The sequence below is a fragment of the Patella vulgata genome, chromosome 3, assembly GCF_932274485.2.
Source record: "Patella vulgata chromosome 3, xgPatVulg1.2, whole genome shotgun sequence".
NCBI lineage: Eukaryota > Metazoa > Mollusca > Gastropoda > Patellidae > Patella > Patella vulgata.
In genome coordinates this window covers 24,070,235-24,093,804 of record NC_065881.2, presented here as the reverse complement: position 1 = coordinate 24,093,804, position 23,570 = coordinate 24,070,235, and the positions used below count along the sequence as shown (strand labels likewise).

General features: G+C 34.4%; 1 protein-coding gene across 1 annotated transcript in view; it reads left to right on the top strand.

Annotated features, from left to right (window-relative positions):
- Positions 1–20,379, top strand: part of LOC126816631 (zwei Ig domain protein zig-2) — a 30,397-nt gene extending 10,018 nt beyond the window's left edge. Inside the window, exons 3-9 of the mRNA XM_050543332.2 lie at positions 1,163–1,208; positions 3,866–4,026; positions 5,139–5,337; positions 5,588–5,641; positions 8,308–8,465; positions 8,702–8,821; positions 19,837–20,379. Coding sequence (XP_050399289.1) covers positions 1,163–1,208; positions 3,866–4,026; positions 5,139–5,337; positions 5,588–5,641; positions 8,308–8,465; positions 8,702–8,821; positions 19,837–19,872 — 774 coding nt within the window. The 3' untranslated portion in view covers positions 19,873–20,379. The remainder of the gene's footprint in view (positions 1–1,162; positions 1,209–3,865; positions 4,027–5,138; positions 5,338–5,587; positions 5,642–8,307; positions 8,466–8,701; positions 8,822–19,836) is intronic.
- The last annotated feature ends 3,191 nt before the right edge of the window (positions 20,380–23,570 follow it).

Genomic DNA, 23,570 nt, shown 5'->3' with positions numbered 1-23,570 from the left:
GATAATTACTGCCAGAGTTATGACCCTTGATCACATTGAAAAATCTTGTGGACGCTCTAGAGGCCAAAGTTAATATCTGATTGACTTTAAATTTATACGCAGTGTGTAAGGTCATGAGACGGAGAAGTCTATTGATTTTCAACATTTTCCGATAATTACTGCCAGAGTTATGACCCTTGATCACTTTGAAAAATCTTGTGGACGCTCTAGAGGCCAAAGTTAATATCCGATTGACTTTAAATTTATACGCAGTGTGTAAGGTCATGAGACGGAGAGGTCTATTGATTTTCAACAATTTCCGATAATTACTGCCCTTGATCACTTCAAAAAATCTTGTGGATGCTCTTGAGGCGAAGGTTAATATCCGATTGACTTTAAATTTATACACAGTGTTTAAGGTCATGAGACGAAGACGTCTATTCATTTTCAGCTATTTTCGATAATTACTTCCAGAGTTATGGCCCTTGATCACTTCAAAAAATGTTGTGGACGCTCTAGAGGCCAAAGTCAATATTCGATTGACTTTAAATTTATACGCAGTGTTTACGGTCATAAGACAAAAAAGCGTATTGATTTTCAACCATTTCCGATAATTACTGCCCTTGATCACTTCAAAAAATCTTGTGGATGCTCTTGGGGCTAAAGTTAATATCCGATTGACTTTAAATTTATACACAGTGTTTGAGGTAGTGAGACAACGAATCCTATTGATTTTCAACGATTTCAGATAATTACTGCCAAAGCTATGGCCCTTGATAACTTTGAAAGTTATCATCCGATTGACTTCAGATTGATAATTACTTCATGAGTTGTAACTCTTAATCAGATTTTAGTGTATTATAAATGTTTCATTACCAAAAAAAAGTAAAAGATATGCGACAACACTTGTTGGCTGCCCGGACGATTTAGCTGCTGTGGGCGTATGTTTCGTTGCCTGGCAACCTATCTTTTTAGCTTGTTCCCTGTCCATTTCTTGCAAAATGTCGGTGTATATTTTATGGCAACCGCTTTTTTTCTAAATAATTACAACCAATTCATAGTAAGACACCTGATGCCATACAAAAAGGTGACCAGGCGGTGTGTTATCGATAAAAACGACAGTTAAAATTACATTTATTGTTGTAGAGTAATGAAACTCATGTTCCTTTTACTTTTTTTTCAGGGTCTTAAACACAAATACGCTTTACAAAAGAGATTAAACTCAGGTGGTAAGTAGACGTTTCTATATTAAACATTGATTCTGGATAAAGTTGACACATGACTTGTCTTACAACGCAGGCATATCAGATTCTTTCGCTTAAAGTATACAGACACGATTTGACAGAACTGGCCGTATTAAATTCTTTTAAAGATGCATTATGCAAAGGTCGTTATTGCTACAATGGTTCAAAAACATATAAGGCAAAATGTCCGAAGTTATGAGTGCTTGAAGTTTTGACAAAATGTTGCGTTGAGTGTTAATTTTAAATCTCGATTATCATTTTTATCGATAAACTCTTTAATGGCCGCGGTGTTCTTATCTACTAACAACGGAGCCATCCGATAACATTTTAAGCCAGAAAAGAAGACCTGAAATAGGCAGATTTAGCTCCTACATAATACATCTTCTTGCACGGTTTATTTATAAGAAAACCGGATGAACACTTTCTATCGGTATTGACATTAAAATAGTTTTGGACTTCGGATGTTCTCAAGCATCTTGAAACCTAAATATTAGCACATTAGTTCTTTATCTAACACCAAAAACCTATGCCGTATTCATTATCCAAGTCGGTTCAGAACAGTGTTAAACCTCATTTCATTCAATCATTCCAAAACTTGTATAATTTTTTTTTTATAAAATACTATTTCTGCAATTAATCTATGATTCAGCTTCTTTGTAAAATAAGTGTGGGTTTCTTGTGTGGTAAATTATTATAGATCTAATGTCTATTTTGAAACAACCGTTTACTTTTCTGTATGAAATATCGATGAATGCTATACACCCTTTGTTTTAACGGATATGAACGGAGGATGTGCTATATTGAATGACATCATTTTTAGAATCAATTCACTTCAATTACATCTATTTCTTATTGATAATTATTATTCAGTACAACTCGTATGGTTTTCTAATGCAACCATAATCTACCATCAAGTTATGACAATAATTTGTCATTGAACACACACACACACACACACACACCCACACACACATAAGAAAATATATATTTAAATCGCCAATTTCAGAAATGCAAATCTAATATTTGACGAACATAGTGTTTGCATTTGACGGCCTAAGTTTCAACAAACTCACAAATCCGACTTTCACGAATACACATAACCTAATGCGTGAAGCTATCTTTTATAAATATTTGTATGCTCAAGTTCCAATATAGTCTTCAAATAAAGTAGGGGATATTCAGAAACAATACAAAACTGCTGAAATGCACTGCTGTTTTTATTAGAGGTAACAAGTGTATGTTAATAACAGGCCAATTGCCTACACATGAACATAAACAGTTCATATGGACAGCTTATCTGACGACCCCATTTCACTCGCAAAGAGATACACCGTCAAAAGTGAAAATGGATGTCTAAATAACGAGTAATTGCTTCATCAATCCTCAGACATTCAGCAATTCGTCGTGGTATACTCCTAATCAACCGTCCAATCACGATTTGGGCCATCTGACCCACTCCTCTAGCAGTGCCACGGCCAATTCTTGCAGTGTTGTTGGTTGACGTTGACGTCGACGAACACGTCTGGCAAGAAAAACCGAGCTCACATGTACACGTTGGTGTGCACGTAAAAGAATTCGATGTCCGGACCAAATTTCCCACTGCATGGTGTATGCCCGTCGTCATTATCCCGGTTAGTGCAGAATTTTATTTACATATTTTCACTCGGGTGGTGCGTCAATTTGCGTAGCCACAGTTCTAGATTGGGTTGGCATTAGCTCTCCACTATTGGCTTGTTTGGTTATGTACTGTGCCGATATCTGCAATTTCTGTACATTGTCTAACATCCTGTAATAAGTGTATTTATGTAATTTCTGCCCATAGGCGTTTCTATATTAATTTAAAATATTGACTGGTTACACGTTGTTAAGTGCAGCTTTATTTAACCATAATCAAACTAATGCTCATTATATTACACTCCCGTTACATAAACACATCAGATACAATGTAATAGAAATACTATATTATTAATCGTTTGATTCATGATCTATATTCTAATCAGAGAAATGGCAATAAACAAGAGAAGGGATACGCTTTTTTAATTTTTGAAGAATACGTTTATTAACAAAGGATTGCATAATTATTATAAACTACTAGTCTATTTTTGAAAATGAATCAGTATAACATAAAAAGCATCTGATTTATAAGCATAAAGAGATTAATTAACTGCTGTTCTTTCTGAATTCATTGATTGGTTCTATTATTTCTTCTGGGTTTTTTTAATACGGAAGTCAAAAAAATATTTTGATACATTTATTAACGACAATAATATCGTAGATTACCTGAGGTATATTTAGTCATACGAAAATTGATATACTCAACCCTTTTAAGAAAACGCGCTTACCATTTAAGATCCGTTATCAAGAAATACCCTGGAGATTTGTTCAAAGAGCAAGTTTATGTATATATATATTCTTTGTAAGAATATGAGAGTATGGAAGCGATATATTTTAATAATTTATTCGGTTAGCTACTCCCCATGTAACTATTGCATTTAGAAATTGATATTATAAATTATTATTGTATCATTAAGTTTATCATTGGAATTCCCGCAGTGAAGTTGCGGCAAGGCGTTTGTTAATCCAAGATATCTCCAATAACGAGTAACGGGCATGGCATTTATTTTGTTTTATTTTTCTTTCAGTTTCCAGAAAAACAGAAGGAACAAAATTATATTTTAAAGGCCGTCCTTTAAGTCCTTTGACACGCGTAAATCGTCATGATAACATTATATTAGAATGTGAGGTTGGTGGCACACCAACGCCAACGATACATTGGCTAAAAAATGGCGAACGTCTTTCACAGGTAAGTACACGACTATACATAGATAGGGGCAAGGCGGTTGAGAAAACTAACACACTCTCTGTGGATGATAAAATATGTCATTTAAGAATGTGGGGCCACCTACCTAACCTTGTGGGTGTTATCGGTACTCCGGTTTCCTTGCATTTTTTAAGCCCATGTTGGCAATGGCAAAGCCAATTAGTAAAATAAGATTATGCCATATTGGTGTACGTTAAATCCAGTGCTTTGGTCGATGGTCCAAAAGCAAAGATGATAAGATCTGTTATTGAATGAAATGTTATGGTTTCCATCCCAGGGTAGTTAGTAGCAGCCATCACAGTCGCCTGCCTCACAGCCCCCCCCCCCCCCCTTAGCTAAAGACCCCTACGTATAAGACCCTTATTTGCTTGATTTCTTAACTAGTACAACAAACCTATATCACTTATCATTGAATCCAGAAATACAAAAAGCGTTCTTATCGCAACAAAGATAGAACAGCACATCGCCAGGAGCCAACATAACATCTAATGTTGAATTAATGGATGTCGTCCAGTTAATCTCGAAATCCAATTACAGAACTGTCCAATATGCATTTCTTCTGACATCAATGCTGTCAAATTATGATAGCACAGCCGAGAAACGAGAGAACTGGGTGTAAATTACGGGAGTTTCTTATGTATTTGTGTGATGTATCATAATAGAAGGATAGATAGATTGTGTTACCAGAGACTTGAGCAGGTGGACTATTCCTTAACCCATCAGTTACATTGTAATTTGTTTCTGATAACAAGTTAAGCTTCGACTTCTAAAACCCCAGTCCATTCTACGACATACATTACGCACTATCTCTTAAACACGCGATGCCACGTATTTATTCATTTTGGAATTTCACCTAGTTTTACTTGTATATAATATGTATATTAGTATTATATGTGTGCCAATATCTTCCTTTAAACTCAGCTAGAGCATGATCTGAATAATCAATTCTTATATACTTACTAGATGAAACAAAGACCACAGCAAATTTCACTAACAATTCCTTTACGTACAAGACGGCTCTATTTATATTTGGAACATTGTTAAATGTTGAGTCTTTACCATGGTGGCCAAGTTAACGTATTCTCTTTTTACAGGGAGAATACCGAGATTTTCATGATGATGAAGCAGCATACGAAGATCGGGTTGGCCGGAAAGGAAAACCCCTTTTACGACTTTCATCCACCAAATCTAAACTATACATAGATTGCCTTATCCCAGAAACAGAAGGGACATATTCGTGTATTGCTGAAACGCCTTTTGCACGTATTGAAAGATCAAGCAAAGTAGTAATAGGTAATGAGTATTTGGTTATTATTATCTGTGATGCTTTTTATTCTGAAATTCTTCAAGGAACATGGGCGATTAAGACAAGCCGAGACTACTGGTTATTTTTATCTTTATTTTGTGCAACCTTCACTTTTTTATGAATTGACGATTCTTTGAGCTATGTTATTAAATACTATTTGAGTATATTATGGTAAGATAAATCATTGTGGTCTCTGGAATTCATTCACTATCATTACCTAATTAATTTGCGTTGCAGATAATGAAAAATATAGCAGTATAGAAAGTTGTCTAGTGAAAAAATCTTTAGAAGGTAAGGCATTGGTATTTACTCCTTATCGGCATGTTAGTGGACAACGCATTGTAAGGGTTGGGTAATGTCTGTCGAATGTTCTAACTGACTCGGAAAAGTCATTCGTAAACGTGATTTCCATTTCGTGATAATGTCTTGTATTACAGAAACATGAAAATTAGGAAATGTTAAGCCAAGGTGGTGGTGGTAGTGGGATCATATATATATATATATATATATATATATATATATATGGTTTTGCCATTGCTTTTATCATTTCGAGAATAAGCCACAGTACAAATTTATTTCAATAATTCGCATAGAGATATTTTTGCAAGAGGGGTGGGGACGGAGGATCCATATAAGCCCAGATGACCATATTCCTTCTTACGCGCAAGTGTGAGATCGAAACCACACCAGTTAATTCAATGGCAGACGTTATGATCTAAAGCGCACGCATTAGACCACCCGGTCACCTCTACAGTATTGGATACACTAAATTGAATAAATTCTTAGTACCGATATAATTTTAAAATAAAGGTCTTTGCATTATTGATCCGTAAACTGTATTAGCATTATCTGCTAATACAGGATATCAACTCAAACCAGAATATTCGCAAAGAGAACTGATTAAAATGAGATAAGAAACGCGAGAATCCTTAAGAAGAATATCAAATAATTTCATTCAAAGAACGGTACGCAGATCCGCAGCTATCCGAGTCAACTTAACTTTCACCGTAGACCTAACAAAAAAATTCCTTCAAACAAATTCCACATCAATCTATTTTTTCTCTTATATTAATATTCAAGATTTAATTTTAAAGTTTTAATGTCAAAATACAGCAAATCTAAAATTATCAATCTTTTTAGTTCAGGATTTAATTACTTAAATGGTCTTCAACGCAAGTTGCCGACATTCTGGTTAGCTGAACGTAATAGACAATGCTCTTGAGAATATGGCAATCACTAGCTCTTGATAATGGTAGATTTCCAGTCATTCAGATTCGTCTTGTTGATGATTAAAAGTGTATTTTAAAAGCTTATATGGGGATGAATTGGCAGTCGCCTCTTTTCATTTCATGATATACTGAGATTAAAGTTCTGTTATATACATTATTCTTGCCTTTGAATTCCGCATTTACTTTGTTCTGATAAGTCACAGGAGACATCCCACTCATAAAATCTCTTAGAATAAAATTTGAAACGGAGGGTGTCTATGGGATTGTTCTCTGGTAACGAATTAATTTCCTTTCAAATGTTGAAAAGATGATCGTCTAAGAGGAAATGGAAATTATTTCTAAACAGGTGTGTTAAATAAAAAAAAATCTCTTGTAAGCCCATATTAACGATAATTATAGTGGGTTTAATCTACACATATAAATGTCTTTCGGTCAAATTTGTTCACACGAGAAACGGATTCTTTATCTGTAATTGGTTTATATACAATAAACACTGGCAAAGAGAGACAAATATTGTGCAACCAGAAACATTTTTATGTTGTTCGTTGACTCTATCTATATATTATGCTTGTTTAATTTACGAAACATATCTATCTTTTTTATCGTTATATTATCACGTCCCACTCTTGGCACAATCTTGATCTCAAAGATCGTTTGATAAATAATATTTTATGGTCTCATGACAACTTAGGATCTATATTTGGAGAAGCATGCACGAGGACCGAGTCAGCAATGTGTCATTAAGGACGATATCAGCTATGTTTCATAAAGCCCTAGCGATTTGTTTAACATAAATCTGAGAGAATGGTGCTGAAGAAATATGTGAAAGTCTCAGTGCTGGAAACGGGAAAATGGTTGACGTTCTCTGAACTTTATAAACATTAACCGTATACAAGTCGATCCATTAATAAAGTAATGGCTACTGATATCTAGTGGCGATTTAAAGTCTGAATTGGCTGGCATTAGTTTGAAACCAAAAGCTCATCTTCTTTTGAATTATGGCCATTTAGGGAATTGTTGGATGATACACCTACGCTATTAGATCGACCAGTTGACATTTAGTAAAGTCATTATTATCAATCATACTAATACAGGTGCGAGCGTTATCATTAGGTTTTTTTTAAAAGCTTACATTATCATTTTAGTCTGAACAGAATAGATTTAGGGTTTTATAATTATATTGATAATTATGTTGAAAAGGGCATACTCCAAGTTGTCAATTTCTCTATAAGCCATTAATAGATATACCGTTATAGCCTTCATTTTGTATTGTATCAATGAATGAATGTCGAGATTTTATTAATGATATTGAGTGTATGAAAAATATGAAACGTCTACTTCTGCAGTTCCGTTCTTAGCCATTATTTTCAGTTATTAATCCCCTTTCAATATGGCCGAGTTATTTTGAGACAACCCGACAAGAATTCGTATTTTTCATCAATATTTTCTACCCCAAACCTTGGAATACCGACATGTCACTCTAGGTAACCGCAGTAAAATACTTACAGGCCACTGCCCAGTTAACTACTATAAAATACAGGACATTGCCCAGTTAACCGCTATAAAATACTTACAGGAAATTGTCCAGATACCATTATAAAATAGTTATAGGACTCTGTCCAGTTAACCACTATAAAATACTTACATAACATCGTCCAGTTAACCGCTATAAAATACAGAAGACTTGAATACTAGTATGTGTATATGTTTTTGCTTTTTTTTTTCTAGGAGAATCTGCAAGAATATATTTATGGACGTCTGCAAGATTAGAATTTGAAGATGCCACAGTTCAGCTATATTGTCGGGCAGAGGGAAAACCCCAACCAAAAATAACCTGGTTCGACAGAAATGGTAAAGTAATAACAGATGGAGACGAAGGTTATAAAGTAAGTAATATAAAAATTCATAAACGGCGCAAATTAGACCCGACTGGCGAGATGCGAGCGATGTCCTGAAATGAACACTGCCCGAGAATTTGTCTTGCCATTTTAGACGTACATATGGTACTGTGTGTGTTGTTTTTAAATATTAACAATGAACATTAAACCCCATTCCATTTCATTTGTTTTTAATATTGTAAGGATAAATATTTATGTTATTTGTGGGTTTTTTTCACTCTCAGGTTGCTGACAATGGAGATCTTATTATTAAACAAATCAGTTGGATGGAACATATGGGTCTGTGGAAATGCCGAGCAGAAAATGCAAACGGAGTTGATACGAAAGAGACATTCCTATATCCGGTAAGTCGAAAGACCTCGTATTAATTCTGGTAACCCTGGTATTGCAATAGGGGTGACTTTAGACTCTCGTGATATGCTGATCCATTTGTTTGCTCTGATAACAGTTCAGCCTGGGTGGACGCATAATGATGATGTTAATTCGGTGTCCTAACTATTTCTTTTGCATGTGCTTAAGTTCAGTGGCTGATTCCAACCGAACACAGAAAAAACAGTTTTTAATGTCTTTTCATCGCATCCGGCCACTATCATTTCACATTTTAAAAGTATTTTTAAGTTAGACGTTAATGGAATGGTTTTGTAGAACTTCTTTATGAAAACTGTTCAAATGGTGAAACATTAGAAAGAATAATATTATAAAATGTAATTGACAAACAACAATACGCATTCATATGTGGTAAACATTAATAGGTCATTAAAACTGGAATAAATGGTTTAATGTCCTACTGTTATTTGTTATACAAAAGTGCAGCAAATATTGGCAGTAGGAAGCTTCACTGATCAATGACATCATCCCCAAGCCAAAAACAGAAAATTTAACCGTAATACATCTTGTCCCATTCCACCACGGGCCTTTAGTTTGACCGAAATCAAAGAAGTTTTAATTCATTTAAACAGAACAATTATCGTAACCTAGTCTTTAGTAGAAAATTGTAAGAACACCGGTCTCATATTGCAAATTAAATATTTGCTTATTATAACACACACAGTACGGACCATGATAGCATTTGACGTAAAGAGACAACGTACTAGTGTTATAGGTAATTACAAGAAACCTTGTCACCGTAAATTGGTTAGTTCTTTTACCGTTTTTTTGCTGATGAAAATCATAAAAACTCCCGTCTTTGTTATTTTACCCACTTTTTAAAAGAAACTTTTACGGATTCCTGTTTTATTTTTTATCAATGATCAATAAATTTTTTTTTAAAGTCTCAGTGTATAATAATGCCAGTTATTTTAGATGAAATTGAACAAATAACATTTTAATTAGAAACAATTGTTATTCCTGAATTCAAGATAGACTTATAGATATCTTTAGAAATGAGTACATTTTTGAAAAGCTCTTTGATTCAGGTCACCCCGAATTGTTCAATTGACTTGATCTGATATGTCCGGGTGACCGAACGCGTCTTATTGAGTCAAGTGGCATGATCTCTCTATTTTGTACTTATTTTGCTCTATTTGTGAACATAAACTATAAATTGTAGACTAGACGCATCAATTTAATTAAATTGATAATAAAAAAACCACCAAAGGTGTCAAGTTATTTTAGAATAATACCCTCAGAAAAGCAAATGGTGAAATGTTTCCCACATAAAAAAACAAATGATACCATGTTTCCTACATCAGAAAATGATAAAATGTTACTCACAGAAAAAAAAACAAATGATAAAATGTTTCCTACATAAAGAAAATGATAAAATGTTACCCACAAAAAAAAAACAACTAATGATTAAAAGTTATCAGCTGTAAATACTTGATTTATTCAATTAATTATATTTGTAGAATACGTGTCAATTATTTTTACAAATTAAATAGTGCTTAGAAAATAGATTATATTTAATGCAAAATGGCATTTTAAAAAGAATTTGACTTGACATAAATTACTGTACAGTAGACATGAAATAGTGAAGATCTTGGTCAAAACGACTAAAAGCCAAACCTTTTGGCCTGCGTGTTTAATGGATACTAATTAATAATTAAGTAAATATTTGCAGTCCGTTTGAGAAAGGATTTAAAACTATATATATGTAAAATAAGGGGTTGAAATCAGAGAAAATGCCCATGATTCATTTAATACTAGATTGGCAGTAGGGTACCAACTTGTGTTATCTTTAGATAAGGTCATAGGCGTAGGGTCTCGATGACAGTTAGGGGGGCAGAACCCGAAATGCCCGAAAAAATTTCGGGTTTACAGACAGCAGCGACCTTGTATACCCCCCCCCTCCCCCTCAAAGACAATTTTGGAATATTTGACGGCTGCAAACACGTTTTCCTGCTATTGTCAGCCGTTGAACAAAGCAACTTCAAAGTGGTCTTATATAGCCTAATTTAGGAGTAAATTTTGAAAATTTAACTGCCGCAAACGCGTTTTCCCGATATTTCAGCCAGTGAACAAAGCAGCTTCAAGCGGTCTAATATAGCCTAATTAAGGTGGCTGACTCGGAATTCCAACCAATCGTTTACAGTCCTCGAAGACGGGACCGTTAGGAGAAAATTTTGAAAATTTAACTGTCGCAAACGCGTTTTCTTGCTATTTCAGCCGGTGAACAAAGCAACTTCAAAGTGGTCGAATATATATTATAGCCTTATTAAGGTGGCTGACTCGAATTCCAATCAATCGTTTACAGTCAACGAAGACGGGACCGTTGGGAGAAAATTTTGAAAATGTAACTGCCGCAAACGCGTTTTCCTGTTATTCCAGTCTGTGAATACAGCAACTTCAATTTGGTCCAATATAGCCTACCTGGCTGACCCGAATTCCAAACAACCAATCAATCGTCGCGCGGTATATGGAGGCCTCACCCTCCAGATGAAAAATTTGAAAATTTAATCACCGTAAATGCGTTTTCTGCTATTCTAGCCCGTGTAAGCAACTCCAAAAGTATCCAATGGTTTTGTAACTGAAATCCCACTCTGAATTCTAACCATCCAATCAGACTGTTGCATCTGCATTCACAAATAATAATTGATGCCTGAAAAATGTCGCACAAAGTAGAGTGGCTCCAGACAAAATGTTTTACTCCTTAGTCAATTCAGTACAAATTCCTGATATTCAATTACAAGAAAAGTAAAATTAGTGTTTTATTAGGGCTCGATGACAGTTAGGGAAGCAAAACTAGAAATGCCCGAAAAATTTCGGATTTATAGACAGCGGCGCCGGTTTTCTTTGAGAGGCGAATGACCCGCCAAGAAAATTTTGGAATATTTGACGGTCGCAAACGCGTTTTACTGCTAGTTTCCTCTGCCGCTTTCCGGCCCGATGTCCGTTTTTCGGGCAATACCGTTTTTTCGGGCATACCTATCATAAGAGAGCTTCGGGCATATTTTCGGGCATATGCAGTGGACAAGAAAAAGACGAGAAAATACTTTTCGGGCAGTGTGGATCTCATAGAAATAAGTTAGTTATATTTTTTCTCTAAACGTTAATAGAAAAAAAAGGTCGTCGAATTTTTCATTGCCCGAAAATAAATTTTCCGGCCCGATGCCCGTTTTTCGGGCAATACCGTTTTTTCGGGCATACCTATCATACGAGAGCTTCGGGCATATTTTCGGGCATATGCAGTGGACAAGAAAAAGACGAGAAAATACTTTTCGGGCAGTGTGGATCTCATAGAAATAAGTTAGTTATATTTTTTCTCTAAACGTTAATAGAAAAAAAGGTCGTCGAATTTTTCATTGCCCCACCTCCCGGCTCCTACGCCTATGGATAAGGTTTCAGCTTCGAGTCAAAATTCGTAAAGGGATTACATTTGTGTAAAAGTCATTTTAATAGGGAATCTAAAGTTGCATACGCTTCCAGTGATTTTGACAGAGATTGAACGTTGAGTAAAATCTTACGGTTTCTTTTAGTTAGTGATCGGTACCAACTTGTGTCAAAATTAGAAGGTGATTTTTTAAAAAAAGAATAGGATTACAATTGTGTAACGGTCAATTAATAGATAATCTAAAGTTACATAAACTCCCAGTGCTTTGATAGGGATTGAAAGGGCTTTGTATTGGACACCATCATGTGGTTTTCTTCAGTCATTTTAATAGGGAATGGAAGTTGAGTAAGATTCGCAATGCTTTTAATACGAATTGAAAGTTGGGTAAAATTTTGCAGTTAATACATTATTGATAGTTGAGTAAATCCCCTTTGAAAGCCATTGAAAGGAATCGAAAGATTATAATGGACAGAAGCGAAGAAAATAGAAATAAAATTAATATTTTTAGTCATCAGTTCATTACGTACATGAATAAATACGGAGTTAACAAATGAAAAGCTGTTTAAAAAAAGAATTGGATCATAATCTTGATATACCACATCTTCTGGAATCTATTAATATCAGAAATGGCGATAATACGCATCGAGATGTTTCTATAATATGTGTTTTACCGGATTATAACTATACAAACCGTTAGTTTAGATTTATTAGTTTTACTAATAAAACGATTCTTCTATGCGGTGCAGATAATTCCACATATAAAAGCTTCTTGGGAAAGGATACATTAATGGTATTAATTCTTGCAATCCGTTAAAACATAAAACAATGGATATAAATCTTTAGTATAGTGCTAGAATGAACATTTAATTCTGGAATGAACATATATAATTCTGGAAAAAGAAAAGGCAATGGCACATTGCTTTGGTAAATCGTCTTCTGTTAATTAACACTTCGATGTGCATATTCTTAGGTTTATGGGTGTTGTAATTAAATTGACTTCAACTGGTGTGAAATTTAATTAGACACTTTGATTTGATATCATTTTGTCGCCACCATAAATGTTAAAATTTATTCATTGATTATGCTAGCGAGAAGAAAATCTGTAAATAAAAAATAAATGCCTTTATTGACTATGATATGTATGCTTTGTGATGTAGACTATTTGTAATCAATGTCTAGCCCCTTATGGTAGAGTGGTATTAGCTCTTTGGAAGTTTTCGGTTGGAAAAACGATAACTATCAACTTGACCAGATTTTACTACACCGTTATATCGGTTGGATTAACATGGGTTTGAACATAGAAATATTTATAGAATTCTATCGTTTTGAATAACTAGTATGGCCAGATTCTTAAATCACTTACATGAATTATAATTCACATACAATTCAGCTGGAAAGTGCACATGGCCTATTTTATTGGTATTTATGTTCTTTGATCAGCTGGGAAGATCACATACTGTGTCGGGGAAGATGACCCTCAATATCAATTAACTCTTGAATACTGCGTTGTTATAACTATGTTCATATATGAAATACAGGAAACTACATCATAAATGATAGTGCAGTATGAGTAATTATAATATCTACAGTCTGGGTTTGACAAACCTAGAACTCAGACCTAACGGCTGAAAAATGACAAATTGTCTCTAAGCCGAGGAGGCTAAACGTCCCTCTAGGACCACTCTTTAATGTCTTCCCTACAATGTCTGAAAATACCTAAAGGTATAGTTATACATGATGTTCTTGCGCGACCCGTAAGCTGAGGCGGCTAACGGTATGTCTCGCTAGGAAGCCCACATGGTGTCTGAAGGGAAATTAACCCTGTTCTTACATAGAACGTGTCGATGCGTCTGCTATTAGGGCGGGACAGTTAGCATTTTTGGGCAAGTGTTTCGTATGAGCACCAAGTGGACGGGTGTTCACTTCTCTAAAGCGTGGGCTACCATATTTGGATTACCAGACCATGATGTCATTGCCAGGTTTACAAGGAATAATTTATTAGCTCGGTTCTCGTTTTCATTCGTACTAGCTAACGACCTCAAAGCATTAAGCGTAACATCGTTTAGAGAACTTAAATACCTCTACAGTCTATATATAATATTGCACTGCTTTGTGAGCATTTTTGCACTTTGTTTAGCTAGAGAGTTGAGATGCATTATAAGTATTTAAAGTTGAGCTGGGAAGTTCATTACATTATCGGTATTTTTGTGCTCTGTTTAGCTGGGAAGTTCACATACATTATGAGTATTTTGAACTTTGTTTAGCTGGTAAGTTCACATGCATCGGTGGGATTTTAGTATTTTGTTCAGCTGGAACGTCCATATACATTATGGGTATTTTAAAACTTTGTTTAGCTGTGTGTGAAGTACATTCATTATGAGTATTTATTTTAACTTTGTTTAGCTGGAAGATGTACATACATAATAGGTATTTGTGTACTTTTGTTTATCGGCAGAGTTTACATACATTATGATTTGTTATTTGTATTTTATTGATCAGCCGTGTTCATAAAGCTAAAATATGTTTGACTAATTTTGACATTTGGCAGTCTTTTCAAAAAGTCGTTGAACAGCTGAAACCTGTGAACAATACATATGGTTGGCTAGACTCATTTTCACCTCTAATTAATTTACAGTGTACTTATTCATTGACGTATTGACATTATTTGGCTCGATGGCCTACCTGTTTTATTTTTTTAAATTCCAAATGTCAAGGTCAATTTCAAACTTTTCTTTCATAACGTTACGTCAAATAATATATAAGAAGGAGTGTTCTAACAAACGGATAATCCAAACCTTCACTCGAACTTCTTCTCAAGACATTACTTATATGTTCCAACAAGCTTTGCTCATTAACCCTTTTCAATGAAATTAATATTTTTATGAGGTTTTAAATTCGATTAAATAGACATCTTCTCAACATTCGTAGGTGGGTAATTCCCTATTCTCCCATAATGGGACACGCTAATGTTCAATTACCACTAAATAAAATTATTTTATGTATATGGCCATGTCTTAAGTTGTCAGATGCTCCAATTCCAAACCATAATGTTACTCTTTTAGCATTATTTATTCCAACGTTGATATACATTGATCCTTTATATTTCAGAAAAAAAACTCTCTCGGCTAACACAGCATCTGTATTACGGGAAGATTAGCCGGGAAGACTGGTTAATAATTATAAATCTATTTTTGTCTTGCGCGCCACAAATGAAAAAGATTTAGATTAGTTTACATATCGAATCACAAATTAAATAGATACGGATTACAATGTTCTATCTATACTGGAAACGAATTCTTTTGAAATTTTTTAATATTGGATTGGAGCTAATTAATACGGATATGCCATGCTGGTATACTGTTGAAGGCGATAGACAACCTATTGAACGTGTCCTATAAATAAACAAAATGTAGGTGTTCAGAAAAAAAATAATCAGAAATGTCACTAATCTAGGCATATTTTTTTAATGAAAATTTACCATAAATAGTAAACGTAAAGGCCTATTAAGCGCGAACTACTATTCGAATGAATTCGTTTATTCAAACGGCGAATGCAAACTCGCCCTGATTTTTATACGCGCAGAAAACCGCGGACTTAGGGAAAAGTACGATTTGCATAAGCCAATCAAATCGCCAAACTTCGCTGTGGTCAGTGATCACGGTCGAGCTTAGAATAAACGACCCTTAAAAGATCATCTGAAAATTAAAATAGTAGACTGGCTACAAGATAAGATTTGATTTAGAGGGTTTCGCCAAATCAAGTGAACTTGGACATAAGAGTACATTATTATGTCTTGACAATCAGAGTAGAATGTTTTCATAATAATTCAGAGCCAATAAAAACAAGTTTTAAAAAGTGTTAAATATCGAATGTTTAAATAGCCGACACATTTTTCAGCTTTAGCTATTGTTATCAGTGTTTTTGCTATCATACACATTCTGACCCAGCAGACAGTCTGGTCTAAATTATCCCATTAATGTCAACAATATAACCGTTTTAACTGTAAACATAACATGATCAAAATAACAAGACACTTCAACAATGGATTCATTGATGATAAATATGTACATGATTGATTAGTTCTTATCTAATAACACCTGATTAAAACAGTACGCTAGGACCTTTCCATGACTGGTGGGCTCTAAAGTCCAAATTAAATTTGGTAAACAACAGTCTACTATTAATAGCCAATATTATTGTCTCAGATATTAGGTCAATATCCAACAGGTTGAAAATTCTTTAAGTGGTGAATCATTAGAATTTAAAGCGGGTATGGATTATCATGTAAATCTGATATGTGTCGTCTGCAAATACCAAAAGCCTTATTCACCAAAAAACTTTAAGGATGTAGCTTTTGTATTGGCCAAGCGATAAAACTGCGGTCTTACAATATTTAAATTTTTCCGAGAATAGGATCGCAGATGTTTAGCGTAATATTGCGTCATCTATACGAGATATTAGATGGACTGGACATGACCATTAACTGGACTTCATATAACAACTGATTTGAAATGTTGTGAAAGACAGCGCCTCCCTATTGGCTTATTAAAATGCTAATCCCAACGCCGTTTGCCGTCTTCATTAGCCCAGTTCGGAGTAGAACAGTAGGACGTCAAACCCCATTTTATTTCATTTCCTAACGCCGTTTGTGAAATATCTGATTTAGAACAAGCTGTGTCTCATTAATAAATACTGACAATATATTATCTTTAAAAATAAAAATACTTCAAACACGTGTTTTAACCAAATCAGCTTAACATAGATTAAGTGGGGGCAAATGGGTATTTAAAAAAGATAAAGAGAAAATAAATAAATAAAAAAATCCACGAATGTCCCGTGATAAACATAGTTCGTTCCAGTATGTCAACTATTTGATAAATATAAGCTGCTCCAGTATTTCAACTATTTGAACTAGGCCATATGTACTTATATTATCGTTATTATGGTCAACTCGAGAAATATGAATTAACATAACACTTAAAATTATTTTGTAATTATACCTTATTCTTATGAAGTGTACAGATAAGTGTACTTCTAGATCGGCCATATTTACTAGATGTGGATCTCTTATGGACGGCTGACTCGACTGGATTCCGTACTTCTCGTCTAGGTCGGTTTTCAAGTAGCTTAAAATGCACTAACACTATTTTATGGAATAACAATCCATAGTTTATTAACATGCAACGTTTCGACGATGATACTCTCGTCTTGCTTGATAAAGACGGGAGTATCATCGTCGAAACGTTGCATGTTAATAAACCAGTGATTGTTATTCCATAAAATAGTGTTAGTGTGTTACTGTTACTAAATGCCACTTAAAGCAGTAGCTTAAAATGATAAATAAATAGAGGGTATGAGCCATACGCCTTGGTCATGAGTCTGTAATGTGTGCTGCAGATTAAATTTATGGTGCAGTTATGGCGCAGTGGTCCAATATTAGCACTCGTTAATATTGGTACTGCCTGTTCACTTGTGCTGGACGAAGAAAACCCTCTGTCGGAAAGTAAGGGGTGCTATCTAAAACTAAATAAGAGAGCACCATCTGAAAGTGATCGAAGTAAGGAACACTTTACTAACATGAAGTAAGGGAAACTATCAAGTAAGGAACAATGTAAGGAAACTATCAATGAAGGAACACTGTCTGAAAGTAAGGGAAACTATCAAGTAAGGAACGCTATCTGAAATTAAGGAACACTTTCTGAAAGTAACGGGCACCATCTGAAAATAAAGTAGGCCAAACAATTATTCTCTTATAAATTCCAAAACAGCTGAGTTCAAAGCTGAAACTAAAATATAAATAGTTTGCTGAGATGTCAGTTTTTACCTTGTGTCACACTTTTATATGTTTTTGTAGCATGAAAATATAATTTTTTAACTTGTAATCTTTGAGTTTGAAAGATTGTTTGAATTATCTCTATGTGGTCATTGCTAAGTAACGGCGAACAAATAAAAAACCGAATGTTATACATAATACAATGACTTAACATGGCGTGCTCTATTCATCTTTGTCAAAGGCAATATATTTTTTACGCTTTATCTGCATATAAAACCTATCAAAGATAATTCAGTTTTCTAGAATCTGAAATAACATATCGCCCTTTAATTTTTTTTTGTAAACAGTCAATTCGTCATTAAACTGTTAATACATAGATTTCTATAAGCTTCAGTTATTAATGAGAGTAATTAAAAAACAATTGAACCGTCTGATGTTTTAGAAAAAGAATAGTCGAATCGCTTGATATTTATGTGAACTTTTGTTATTATAGTGTAATGAGAATATTTCAATCGTTTTTTTTGTTAATGAGCACAATAAGAAGAGTTCATTCGCTTGATATTTATGCGAGCTTTGAATATTAAAAAGTACAAAAATATAGCTAAATCAGTTGATATTTATGTGAGCTTTTATTATTAAAGAAGGCAACATAAATAGCTGAATCGGTTGATATATAGTCATGTGAGCTCTTATTATCAATAAGAAAAGTAGAACATTCGGTTGTCATCGGCATTCAGAAACAAAACTTAATGGTCGATGCATTATAGCCCGTTGAGGCGCTTATTTTAAAACCAGTTCATAATCGCTGGGGGTTTTAAGACAGCATCGTTTTGCGTTCACACGTACTATATATAAGCCAAACCAGTTTAAAGGCTCAATACCACTCTTGTTGTAACTGAATAATATGTCCCAATCTTTATTCTAGTCAACAAATTGTACTATTTTACAATATTACAATTAATTGATGATACAAATTTCATCCTAACACACCTAATTTAAAAAACTGGAAAAATTCAACAAAATGATTTGAAAAGCCTGGCGTAAAGCTTTTCAAATGTGATTTGGATTTAAAAATATTTTTGAACCCTTTGGACAAGTAAAATAGGATTTAATGGATAATTTACACACCAGGTAGGACACTCACACATCTAGTACTTAGAATAAGGCTATTTTTTTATTTTCTGGAGCTGTCAAGCCAGCTAGAGTGTCATTGTCCCTTTAACTATTCTGACCTCTTCGGTCGGAGGTTAGAGTTAACTACGCTTCATATTCTTTATTCGGTTCTCGCACGCTTTCGATAACATTGGCACTGTCTGACCCCGATATTTTAACAGGAATGTAACTTACTGCGTACTGCGCATGATCAAAGTCAGCTGGAGCCGTTTTTTTTAAGCCAACCCGTTCAGACGGCTAAGATGAACCAGTTTAAAATAAAAAAAAAAAACCTTCTCGAAGACTGGTCGTGAGCTGGGGTTTTAAAAATGGTTTATTTGCCCCACATGTGCGTTCAGACGCTTAAGTTACACTGGTTTAACGATTCCCGGGATTTTTAAACCATTTCAATTTAAGCGTCTGATAACCAATTTGGAAAAAAAACCCCAAACATTTTAGGCTATTAATCCAAATACTTATTTTGAAGTGATTAAATCAAAAAGGCAATTCTCTCTAATAGCATATCCATAGAAATGCTTTATATTCGCGTAGAAATAAAGTTGTGACTTGCTTTTGTTTTATCAATACACCAATGAAGGGAGTGGGTTGGGTGGGGAATCCAAAGCTAAACTGTAACTTATGTATTTTTATATTGTATTTTTCAGACGGCTCGCGATGAAGACGACGAGTTCCCTTTGTAAAAATCTACAGGAAGTAGGGGCAGATAACCCAACTATTCTTCCTGATATCACAACATGGCAAGACAGGACGGTAGGGGCGTGGTCAGTAGTGCGGTGTGGCGGAGCTTGGCGTAATTTGTTGTTTGCCTTATATGGACATCCTCTATTTTTGTTGTGAACCCAGTATTGGGTGACGTCATCTTTGTTTTAGTGTGACCATCATTAAAGTAAAAAGTTTATTGTTTTGCTCAAGACCTTTTGAGTTCAATGAAGTCACCTGTGTCAACAGCAACTTAGTTTGTTGGCCAATTTTTGTTAATTTTTAACATATCTTCTTTGTGGCCAAAAATACAACATCTTATTTTATTATTTTGTAATATATTATAACGATATGTGTTTTACGAATAGAGTTGTTCCATAATTTATTTTTAATTTAATTTTAATTGTTTCGAACGACTATTTATAACCTACTGGTGATCTGTTTTGATGAAAGTTGGAAAAATGAAAATAAATTATGCAAATAATGGACATTCGAGTTTGTTTACAAATTAAATGATTGACAGAGACAAACCTGTGAGGTGTTTGAAGACAGGGTCACTTTTCGCTTGTCTGAAATTATAATGGTGGACAGAATAGGCTGTTCGAACCTGCCGACGCTTGGGCATACATCTGTCTGGGATAATATTTGAAGAACTTGGCTGTACATTTGCCTGGAATAGCATTGGGAGAACTTGTGTCTATATTTGCCTGGAATAGCATTGGGAGAACTTGTGTCTATATTTGCCTGGAATAGCATTGGGAGATCTTGTGTCTATATTTATCTGGAATAATATTGGTAGAATTTGGGTCTGTTTGGTATAACAATTAAAAGGCTTGGGATTGTACCCGGCTAGAATAATACGGGCAAAGATTGGGTCTTTTAATAATTTAAATGAAATGGGTTTTGACGTCCTACTGCCCTGCCCCAACTGGGATATTAAAGATGGGTATACACTATACATTGTACTGTGAGGGAAATTGCACGGACAGCTGTAGCACCCTCGGTCTTTTGTCAGACGTGGAGAGCGGACACGTACTAAAACCGGTCGCCACATCTTACATACGACCCATGCATCTTTCTTACTACATATTTCTGTCGCCTTATGGTCGTCTAGAATTTGTCTCTAGCTGGGTTTACCTCTGCTTCACGTTGTGTATTTACTTCTTACATATTCTTAAGACGTTTGTCTTACCAGGAATAAAAATGCAACAGTTTGCTTCTACATTTTATATAGCATAGCCGAATACATATGGATACAAGCTTAATAGATAACAATACTAGCTAAAACCATTTCTCAACCCTATCCAGGCTCGCGGCTGTCTAGCAACTCAGATGGAACCTCTCTGGAATCTAATGGAAGTCTGACTTACAGAGTTCCACGGTTTCTTTTAAAGGCATATGAATATCATGCACAATAAAGTGTGATCATGGCCCTGAACTTGTGTAATTAACAAAATGATTGGTTACTTTAAACCCAATGACGCAATAGTACTTTTCCTTGCACATGTACTCTCTGTGATATTTTATAGACACATGTTTTGGTTAAATAACTCTTTTTTATATAACAATATGTCATTTATACCATAAGTTGATTTAGTACACACTACATATGTGAATATGTTTGAAATTACTAACTTGCCAAAGATATTCATTAATGAAATATAAAGTCATTTTATTTCTCTATTCCTTGTCTATAAATTTAAAAACAATGTGGCAACGACGATAGTGTTACACAGCGGCACTACGGTCTACCGTAAGAGGTCTACGCTACTGGATTTTGCATATCATCATATGGGCCTTTGTAGTATGTATTACCATTATTTTATACGAGAGACAGGATACCCCTTATGCTATTTTAATCCAACAAATGTTAAATAAACTTAAGCTAAGTTATCTATAATTTTTCGATCAGAAAGTATCCTCCGAAAGCCTATCCAAATTAGTTTAAAAAGGGAGTATATTTGTATTATAAAAATACTTGAAGATGTATTAACTCGAGTCCGTATTTAATCGGGTTCTAGCTGATATAGCCCCAGTTACATAATCAATAAACAATATTTTATTTCATTTGAAGTTGGATTAAATTGGGGCCTCATGGCAGATTCGATAAAGAGTCGACAGTTCTCGTTATAATAGTTAAAACATCGATAACGGAAATAGAATATGCTGAAAATTTCAGTCAAATTCCTCCACTCTGAACCGAGATATTAGCTTTTGAATTTTAGGCTAGCATCGATCATCATTACTATAAAAAAAAGCAAAGTCTCGATTATCCACTTTTACGTTCAATTATTTTTCAAAAAAATGTATTTAAAAAAAATGTATTCCAATCCGCTAAATATCACAGGATAGCGATGACATCGAGAGTTGATTATGATCTGGATACGTTAATTAATGTCTAATTAATAATTCAGATAACATTTCAGGGCTAATTTAAGAACGGTTAAGTTAATTAATGTCTAATTAATAATTCAGATAACATTTCAGGGCTAATTTAAGACCCGCAATAGGCAGATTTAGCTCCTAGTTTAAACAATATTTTATTCATTTGAAAAGGATTGAACAACAGGCAAAGCCTATATAAGTTCTTTGCCAGGAATACAGAAAATAATAAACGACAAATATAAACATATACATAAAAATAAGATTAAATATAATAATGCATAATGTATGCTTAGCAGGCTAAGCCGTACGTTCACATCCATCTTGACTTATAAATTATAATTGGAATCTGTTAAACCTATATACAATACGGGTGATGTCAAGATTGTCATTCGAGAATAACTAATTAATGATCCATTAAATTTTGCAATTTTGGTCGATCAAAAGTTCAAATTTTTTCCATGATTTCCACGAAGAGTAGCAGCTGCGATTAGAGAGAGTATATACAAGATGTGGTTAACTAAAATTTACTACACTTTTAAGTTCTGACGGAGGTGTTTACATCAGCCAAACCTTCGGGGCAGCGAAGCCAATTTATCTTTATTGGATTGACCTTTACGACAAAATGAAAGAATGTCTGCCCTAATATTGGTTAAGCAATAAATATAAAATATGTTCATTAACATAGCCGAGCTTGGCATTGCGGAACTCATCCGTCAGAAAAAAAAAATATGAAAAACACAATATATTAGAATATTAAAGAAAAATTATGGGCCTTACTAATCATCGACAAGGACCAACAAGAGTGTACATGTATATCGGAAAAAAGTGACAGAAAAGGAAAGATTTTATATACGCATATTCTGGATACCATACCCAAAACTTATATGATTTAAAAAAAAATGACAAAATTATGGATAAGAGAAATCGACAAAAGGTAGGCTAATGTCGATCCTTTAGAAATTTGAAAAGATTGCCCGATTATGTTTTAATCAAAGTTTCCAGTGTAATGCCATATATCATCTGCCTGGAATTAATGTTTCGTAAGTGGGTGGATACAAAAGTGCAACACATATTGTGAATCTACCTAAATTCATCAAATGCTAAGTGGTATCAAGTGTTCTTGAAAAAGTAAATATTCCTTTACTAGTGGTATTCGTCGCGTTATATCCATCATGTCTGAAGACAGTGGGTTTAACGTCCACTCGACACAAACTGTCACTGTGGGGCTAACATATGGTTCAATTTTATTTCAATAATTCGATTTCGGGGAGGGGTCTTTAGCAGTTGCAGGAAA